Consider the following 10,000-nt stretch of genomic DNA (forward strand, 5'->3'; position numbering starts at 1 on the left):
GAGGAATAATAGGAAGCTGACGTTTCGAGCAGGGTGAATCAAGAGACTGTGGATTGTGAAAGGTTTTACATCGGACGTCGAAGCAATTTAGTTAATTGGAGCATACTAACATGGAAAACAACAAATAAATCAATCAAAAGAGAAGCGTAAAATGATACCAAGGGGAGGGATCGTAATGATTTGGTAAGTACGTTTTAATAATGCAATTCGATATTTCAGTCTTAGCAGACACCATTTGTCACCAGATCCTACCCTAACAGCCTACAAGGCAGGCCATAAGTCCATGAGACACTTGTCAAACAACTACATAAACTAACTCGATCAATCATTACCTCTATTCCTTTAAAAAATGAATCTTTCACTCTTATTGACAACTTAACCCGCACATCCCCTCCTCCCCCCAAACAATGTTGAAAGATGTCGGGTCTTCCCTACCCTTGTCTTGTTTTCTCAAACTATTAAAATACAGCATTGTAAAGGGGGGAGGGGAATAGTTTGGAAATGTGTCAAGTGCCCTAACACTTATGAACTGCATTGTAGCTCCAACGGGTCTCCTACAGCTCAGTGGAAGAGCATCCGAAAATGAAATCGCAAGGTCGCAGGTTGACTCCAGCAACGAAACACTCGGATTTTTTCCGAGGATCTCTGAGCTAACATCGAAATAATACATCTCTTCATTAAACGCAGAGCGGCATGTTTTGTTTTTCTATTTAAGTTAGCCCAAGAGTGAGTGAGGATGAAGGTAATGAAAGGAGTCGATTAAGAGAGCTGCGGGCGTTCTCTATTCGACGATAAACAACTCAAATGACTGAGAGGAATTTAACTCTGACAGCCTCCTATAGCGATATTCACCGTTACGTCATTAATTGTCATTAATGTAGCAACCAGAGATCTAATGGCTGTCGAAACAAAGATTCTTTTGTTCTGCGGTTGGCAAAACTTAAATATCAAAAGAATTGGTTGTAAACAGTGAATATCGCTATTCCCTACGCCTTCTTTCACTTATTCTCAAAAGCTGGTCTTTTTTCGCGTTTTAAATTTCAGGGCTTTCAAACCCATGACATTTCAAGTTATCTTGGCCCTATTACAATGCCGACAAGGCTCTAGTTATCTGAGATGACTAACCTGTGATTCAGGCTTTATGCCCGCAGCAGCCATGTATGTCTCACCAATGGTTTTGATCTTCTCAATGCACTGGAAACGAGGCTCTGAAAGAAGCTGAATGTGGCGCTATTTGTTAGCCTTAAACATGTATCGATACGATACAATACCATACGATATGATAACTTTATTTAGAGAGGGAGAGTCAATTAATCTCTTACTTGCGGCCCTCTAGCTATAACTTCAAGCATGTCTGAGATGCGGCCAACCACCCAAGTGAGCGAATGTGAGAATGACGTACACATACATGTATTAAATGAAATGTTGACAATTGAACCCACTGAGAACTCGGAAAAATGCGAGCCCCAAATGGGATTTGAACCCACGACCCTCCATGACCAAGTCGGATGCTCTAACCACCGAGCAACTGGCTGTTCAATTGTCAACTTTTCATTTAATATGTGATTCGCTCACTTTGGTGGTTGGTTGGCCGCATCTCAGATATGCTTTAAGGTGACTCAGTGAAAAATAACTTATTTCTAATAATGTTACCTCATAAGAAAAACAACCTGTGTAAAATTATACACAATTATATGGTACCTCATCAAAGTCAACCAGTATTTCATTGAGCAGACGCAAGCATTCCACACCTTCACCATTGGCATCCAGTTCAGTATAAAAATCAGAGAAGTTGCATATGCTGGAGAACATGACTATCACTTTATCACATGACTGGTAATACAGTTCCTGCAAAACAACAATTTTGGTCATAATATTAGTCAGTAATTGGCACTCGTTAACGCCAACGTTTGCTCATGATATCTCCTGTGAACACACATCCAATTAGACGCCAAGAAAAAGCAGCACCTTTTTAGATACAGAAATAGTTTAGTCAACTTGGTTGTTTGACCACCGCAAAGAAAACATGAAAGCTGACGTTTCAAGCGTTAGCCCCTTCGTTAGCCTTTTCTTAGCCCTTCGCTTTGACCAAGGGCGAGCGCAATGGGCTAACGCTTTCATAATTGTTTACGGGTGGTCAATTTTCCATATAAACCCAGTTGATCACAGGCGGCCTAAGCTCATGACATGAACACGCGCGTGACTTTCTAGCGGTGTTGTGCTATTTACAAAGGTTTGTATGGAAACCCAACGGCTTTGTTTCAAACGGCATAAAATGTAATGTTCGGTGAATAAAATTGACTTATCTTCTTGCCGCGATGTATTCTTTGTTGCCTGCCGGCGTCTCAGACCGTCTTGAAGCTTTTTCGGCAAGCTACAACAAGTTGCAAAAATAGTGGAGACACTTGACCTTCTTGGGGCGTATTTAATTTCCCTATTATCTCTCACACTGCAGCCCCCCTCCCACCCTTATCAGTGTTGCTAGCAAGACAAAAAAATGTTGGGAACTTAAGCAGTCAACATTGAAAGGGGGAGGGGGGAGAGGAAGTGGAAAAGGTTTAAATTCTAGATGCGGCGGGCATTGGAAACTAGAAAAGGTGTTTTTTAATGAAAGTGTCTCAACAATTTTGCAACTTGTTGTCTGAGTTGGTTGTCACTGTATTGGCGTACGGTCACTTTGTTTATTGGAACGGGAAGGCGTCTATCGTTTGCGTTTAATACGGTGTTTCCAAAAAAAAGGGTTTAATTCTCTGATCTTCTGTGAATGGAAAATGGCCAGCGATAAACTGGATTTTGGCGGGGTTTCGGTATGACGTAATTTGAAGGCATTTCTGTGCTTTCTGTGAGCCAAGTCGAAAATACACATAATTTGGTACACGAAAAGGTGTGATTTCCATCCTTTCGCTTTTTAAAGTACGCTAGAAATATCCTGGAACCGATTTCGAAATAATTTGCGTTTAACTCCTATATTTCGGTCGACACATGACATCTAAAGCACGCGCAACATGTACGAAATTAGCTGTTGTTTACGAATGAGAAACAGACATAACCTCTCCTTTAACTGCGATCGCATGCCATTTAAAGGGAACATCCACTTTCCGAAAAATCAATTCTTAGCAAACATTGTTATACAAAGATACATTTTCATACAGGTCCATTTGTAACATTACTTATTGCTTTCGGGCTAGTCTGCTTCCAGAGAAGGGATTGGTAACGCTTACTAGCAAGTCTTCTAAGTGACGTGTCGGGTACAGGCTAATTCCATGTTCTTTGGAATGACTGACTGAGCACAATGATCAAAAGAAAGCACCCGATTGTGCTAAATCCTTTGCGAGATTTGTTTTGCAATGAGATACAAAAGTGAACAAATTTGTACCGGCTACACATTATGACATTTATATGAAACGGTCTACACGGTCTACCACAACTTTTCACTGAGAAAATAATATGATATCATATTTCTTGCTGTTGCGACGGTAGACCGTGCTTGGATGGTAGACCGTTGGTAAATGGAATAGACGATATGTACAGGATTTCTAACTGTGTGAGCTTTATTACGAATCACCTGGTAATGTATTGGATTGATTAGAAAAGAAAGTACTAGTTGAATTGTGCTGTTTCCTCGAAGATATGATTTTCAACTGTAACGCCACCATCCCCGTTGACGTCACCAAGAAACACAATAAATGGTATTGTGTTACATAATACGAGCCATGTGTAACTTTCGGAGCATCAGATCTGCAGTGCAAAATACTTTGCTCGCCTTAGTATTTGGTACAAAGTCTTCTGTTAGCGATGATAAGTCCAAACACTAGCAAATCGATGCTACCGTATGTCAATAATTAATATCCTTTCGTGTTTGGTACAATATGCTTCGCACTTCGCGTGCAAACTTCTGAAATGTTTTAGAGCTTATACGATATTTAATGATTGTTTCTTTAGTTCCTGCTTTTCTACGTTGAAACGTTTCCCTATAGGATTCAAATCCGGACTGGCAAAATTATTGCAATCAATCAGACAACAAGTTGCAAAAATAGTGGAGACACTTGACCTTCTTGGGGCGTATTTAATTTCCCTATTATCTCTCACACTGCAGCCCCCCTCCCACCCTTATCAGTGTTGCTAGCAAGACAAAAAAATGTTGGGAACTTAAGCAGTCAACATTGAAAGGGGGAGGGGGGAGAGGAAGTGGAAAAGGTTTAAATTCTAGATGCGGCGGGCATTGGAAACTAGAAAAGGTGTTTTTTAATGAAAGTGTCTCAACAATTTTGCAACTTGTTGTCTGAGTTGGTTGTCACTGTATTGGCGTACGGTCACTTTGTTTATTGGAACGGGAAGGCGTCTATCGTTTGCGTTTAATACGGTGTTTCCAAAAAAAAGGGTTTAATTCTCTGATCTTCTGTGAATGGAAAATGGCCAGCGATAAACTGGATTTTGGCGGGGTTTCGGTATGACGTAATTTGAAGGCATTTCTGTGCTTTCTGTGAGCCAAGTCGAAAATACACATAATTTGGTACACGAAAAGGTGTGATTTCCATCCTTTCGCTTTTTAAAGTACGCTAGAAATATCCTGGAACCGATTTCGAAATAATTTGCGTTTAACTCCTATATTTCGGTCGACACATGACATCTAAAGCACGCGCAACATGTACGAAATTAGCTGTTGTTTACGAATGAGAAACAGACATAACCTCTCCTTTAACTGCGATCGCATGCCATTTAAAGGGAACATCCACTTTCCGAAAAATCAATTCTTAGCAAACATTGTTATACAAAGATACATTTTCATACAGGTCCATTTGTAACATTACTTATTGCTTTCGGGCTAGTCTGCTTCCAGAGAAGGGATTGGTAACGCTTACTAGCAAGTCTTCTAAGTGACGTGTCGGGTACAGGCTAATTCCATGTTCTTTGGAATGACTGACTGAGCACAATGATCAAAAGAAAGCACCCGATTGTGCTAAATCCTTTGCGAGATTTGTTTTGCAATGAGATACAAAAGTGAACAAATTTGTACCGGCTACACATTATGACATTTATATGAAACGGTCTACACGGTCTACCACAACTTTTCACTGAGAAAATAATATGATATCATATTTCTTGCTGTTGCGACGGTAGACCGTGCTTGGATGGTAGACCGTTGGTAAATGGAATAGACGATATGTACAGGATTTCTAACTGTGTGAGCTTTATTACGAATCACCTGGTAATGTATTGGATTGATTAGAAAAGAAAGTACTAGTTGAATTGTGCTGTTTCCTCGAAGATATGATTTTCAACTGTAACGCCACCATCCCCGTTGACGTCACCAAGAAACACAATAAATGGTATTGTGTTACATAATACGAGCCATGTGTAACTTTCGGAGCATCAGATCTGCAGTGCAAAATACTTTGCTCGCCTTAGTATTTGGTACAAAGTCTTCTGTTAGCGATGATAAGTCCAAACACTAGCAAATCGATGCTACCGTATGTCAATAATTAATATCCTTTCGTGTTTGGTACAATATGCTTCGCACTTCGCGTGCAAACTTCTGAAATGTTTTAGAGCTTATACGATATTTAATGATTGTTTCTTTAGTTCCTGCTTTTCTACGTTGAAACGTTTCCCTATAGGATTCAAATCCGGACTGGCAAAATTATTGCAATCAATCAGACAACAAGTTGCAAAAATAGTGGAGACACTTGACCTTCTTGGGGCGTATTTAATTTCCCTATTATCTCTCACACTGCAGCCCCCCTCCCACCCTTATCAGTGTTGCTAGCAAGACAAAAAAATGTTGGGAACTTAAGCAGTCAACATTGAAAGGGGGAGGGGGGAGAGGAAGTGGAAAAGGTTTAAATTCTAGATGCGGCGGGCATTGGAAACTAGAAAAGGTGTTTTTTAATGAAAGTGTCTCAACAATTTTGCAACTTGTTGTAGCGCTGTTTTCTCTTAGCAGTGGAACACCAACTGAAATTAGCGCTAGCTCGCCGAAAAAGCTTCAAAACGGTCTGGGACGCCGGCAAACAACAAAGAATAAATCGCGGCAACAAGAGAACTGAATCAATTTTTTTTCAAAGAACATTACATTTTATGCCGTTTGAAAAAAACCATTGCATGAGTTTCCATACAAACTTTTGTAAATAGCGTCTTCGTAACACATCATCGCTAGAAAGTTACGTACGTGTTCATGCCGTGAACTTGGGCCGCCTGTGAGTTGACTAAACCCCTTTACCTGTTTAAATAGTCAACATGAATAAAACCATGTGAATTGTTTAAAACTAAAAAGCGGTCATACTTCCGCCTGATGCATTTTCTAATTGAACTTGACATTAGATTGAAGAATAAACAGGGAGAAAAGTTCGTGGAATGAAGCCGATTTCAAGGCACGAAGGTATCTTCAGGTCAGATGTGAGGAACGATATGTTGAAAAGCATCTTGGATCACAAAAAGTTCGTCATTTTTGCTACGCAACCCGAGACGGGTAAAAGAAGCCAGTTGGGGTCAAATTTCTCCCCACGAGGAATCGACAGAATGAATTCAATTTCTTCCACGTGTTGAATTACCTCACCAGAGGCCATTTTTCGGCGCAAGTGGTTGCCTGCTTAGAGATCCATACAAATGAAACTTCACAGAAACAAGTTGTAATCGGCACAAGTTTACTATAAAATGTGTAAATCAATTATGTTTGCGGAGCAGCTTAATTATTTCCTTTCCGTGCCCTCTAGTTAGTATGAGTGGGGCTCCCCTATGTTCTACATTACCATCAACAAAGCACCACTCCCATAAAGCGCTACAGGGGAGGTACTACTAGAGCGTTGTCGTAATTATTGTTGGCATTTGGCGCGGTGGGTTTAAAATTCTCTCAGGGCAGATCAAGACTCGTCATGCATCACTGTTTCTATTCGAACGATTGACTTATCATGATGGGATGACCCTATCAGTATCATATAATGAGGCTGGACTAAAAAATGTAAACAGAAAGAGGAAAATTTGCTCGGAATGAGAGGCACTTGATCAGCTCTGACAAAACAAATTAACGCACTCCGCCACTAGGTCTACAACTGCCTTTACTTGCATTTCGCGTTGGGGGCATTTTTGCGCCTGCAACTCACATGATGGTGCAATGAAAACACCCATGCAAATTTGTTTTAGAGCGTTTCGTAATTACAATACTCGAACAACTTCTGGCAGGGGATGAGTAGATGAAAAAACTTGCTGATACACAAGTGATCATTAGTTATTAAAATCAACTGAACACTGACCTTACTGAGAACATCACAAATTTCTACAAAACAGCACGCTACATCATGAACACTCGAGTCTACTGCTCAACACAATTCAACCCGATGGGCAAAATCGGCGTCAAGAGAAAATAAAGCAAGGGTAAAAAACGAAAAACCAACAGCATCTCAACACTTACATCATTTTTCTTAGCTTGCTGTGCAAGGAAATGTTGTGCCACATGGTCAGGGAGAATATTGTATAACAACTTTTTATTATATTCCATGAGTTGTTCCATTTCTTCTCTTTCCTCTGTGGCCTGAGAAATTAAAAAAATATATAGCTCCATCATTAGAAGTAAGCACGCCTTGTTTTCTTAGCATAATTATAATAGTTCGGATAAGGCCAATTTTATAGCATGATGGAGTAAAACTAAAGAAACTGGTTAAGAGACCAGTGTAAGTTTTTTTATGAAAAACTGAAAAAACACAATCACGCGAAGAGTTGTCGAGAAGTATGTCAAGAAAGGAGAGCTTACCATAATTCTCTTTCTCAAAAGTGAATTTGATGTTAGGGTGCCGAGAATTGATGTAATCAAAAAATGACATAGCATCCTGTTCGTTGTGAAAGACACAGAAGGTGTCGTCAACATAACGCCTATAGAGTAGAGGGTGATGCGAATGGTTGAAATTATTTAGCCACGTTTCCTCGTGGCTTGATGTATTTCCGGCGGAAATGCGTCTGCGTTCGCAGGCTATTATAATAGCGGCAATTGGCTGACTCCTGACATTCGTAAAATGGCCCACATCTTATCAGCTTTAGGTAGCTAAGTGGTACAGCACGCGAATTAGTGTTCACAAAGCTATAGTTTTGATTCCTATTGAAAGTCGAAGCACTCTTTTTTTTTCAGTAACCCCACGTCTCTCTCTGCTGTTCCCTACAACATGATTTTATTAAAAGCTTGAGCATACGTCTTGAATGTACACGTTGTAGTCGCTCTTACTTCATTCTTAAAAGTCCCTAGAAACAGTTTTGACACGTGTTTACATAATTTGCAACATATCGCACGATTAAATCTTTTCAATAAACAGCAAACACCCGAGAGTTGGAGATCATCGTGCGATTGCGCGGCACTGCTCTACCCTTCAAGCGCAAACATAACTTCGAGACCCGTTCAAACCTGGATTTTTCAAGGCCCCGTCCACACCTCTCCGCAAATCTTTTATTTCGAATACGGCTTGCGTACACGCGTATCCGGCGAATTCGGAAGCCGGATGTCACGAAATTTCTTTTTGTTCTTCTATTTACAGCAAGCTTTCACTTGTTACACATGAAGTTTGTTAAGTTTGGGTGCTAATTACCCCTTGTATTATTCCTTAGCGTATTATCTACCTTTGTGCTAATGAATTTCTTAAGTGTTAATTACGTAATTTGTAATGTAGTCCCTTTTCAAAATTTGTATCGCTTATGTTGTAAGTAATTGTCGAATGTGTATAGATGTAGAGTGTTTTCACGTGACGTCACGGCGGCCATGTTGGTTAACCAAACCTATAGAACGGCGGCCATGTTGGTGTACCCAACTAATCCTATTATCATGCAAACGTTTTCTTTTGTTTCGGTGGAAAAACAAGGGTACTGATCACGTGAGTGAAAACACTCTAGATGTAGTTGGCCGTTCGTGGGAGTTTTTTCGAGGAGAAAGCGAGCAAGGATGGAGATTGCTGGACGAAGGTGAGAGGTCTGGAAGAGACAGATTTTTCACTGCTAGGAGTCATTAGTATTTGTGCTTAGCTACCTGGACTTTGAATGAAAGTGAGGCTGGTGTTGACCTTGTTATGGTACAGACCTCCCTCCTTTTCTTATGTTCATGATGTTTTTGTGTAAGAATTTTAATAAGAAAAGCAGTGAGGTCTGTATCATAACAAGGTCAACACCAGCCTCACTTTCATTTAAAGGCCAGGTAACTAAGCTGGCGTAACACTATCGGAGCCAGTCTTTCCCAGGTGAGATAAATCAACATGGCGTATCGACCTTTGGACCTTAAAAGACTCTCACGTGCAACTCGTTAAAACAGAGAAAATCCCGTCAACATACGATTTTGCGCATCCTGAACAAGAAAAATCTTTGTCAAAAGCATTGGGTAAGAGTGTACCCCGATACGTGTGGACAGTGAAAACGATTCGAAAACGATTGGAATACGCTTCTTATGGACGCGGATATTTTTTAATCCGACAAAAAAAGTTTGCGGCTACAAAAATTTTCGGACACTTGTGGACAGGGCCTTAAGCTTCTATGCTGCTTACTTTGCTGCTTGACTGCGATGATCGCTACTTGCATTTCAATTTTCGCAGTTCAAAAACTGTGTATGTAAATTTCATATACCGGTATGTATGTCGATCAAACTGTAAACACTCCAAATTGGTCACATGCACTTCTCAATCCACTTATCTCCGATGCCAACTTGTAAACTAAAGGCCGACCACGCTAAGAGTGAACATGAAACTGCTGCGCATATTGATAACCTTAACATTACTTCTCTGTCAAATCTCACCTGAAGTTTCCATAAGAAGTCAAATCTTGATATTTCTTCATGCTGTTAAGAACAAACCAATGGCAAAAATTTAATTCACATTTTTCACGTACACTGCAGTTACAGTATTCTTACTCTGAATAAATACTTGCTATTTAGTTGAAATCTCTATTATATCAGAGACAAAATGATGTCCTTACCAAATATGCATGTACAGTTAAAGCCAGTGTCAACATCACCACTATCACTATGGAAAGATCT

The 10,000-nt window shown here is 40.1% G+C and overlaps 1 protein-coding gene across 1 annotated transcript in view; it reads right to left on the minus strand.

Moving 5' to 3' along the window:
* Positions 1-10,000, minus strand: part of LOC138012503 (adenylate cyclase type 5-like) — a 50,962-nt gene that overhangs the window by 8,356 nt on the left and 32,606 nt on the right. The window contains exons 16-20 of the mRNA XM_068859286.1: positions 9,940-10,000; positions 9,761-9,802; positions 7,409-7,528; positions 1,702-1,848; positions 1,126-1,218 (exon numbers count right to left, since the gene is read on the minus strand). The exon at positions 9,940-10,000 is cut by the window's right edge and continues 24 nt beyond it. Of these exons, the coding sequence (XP_068715387.1) occupies positions 1,126-1,218; positions 1,702-1,848; positions 7,409-7,528; positions 9,761-9,802; positions 9,940-10,000 (463 nt within the window). The remainder of the gene's footprint in view (positions 1-1,125; positions 1,219-1,701; positions 1,849-7,408; positions 7,529-9,760; positions 9,803-9,939) is intronic.

Source organism: Montipora foliosa, chromosome 8 (assembly GCF_036669935.1).
Source record: "Montipora foliosa isolate CH-2021 chromosome 8, ASM3666993v2, whole genome shotgun sequence".
Lineage (NCBI taxonomy): Eukaryota > Metazoa > Cnidaria > Anthozoa > Scleractinia > Acroporidae > Montipora > Montipora foliosa.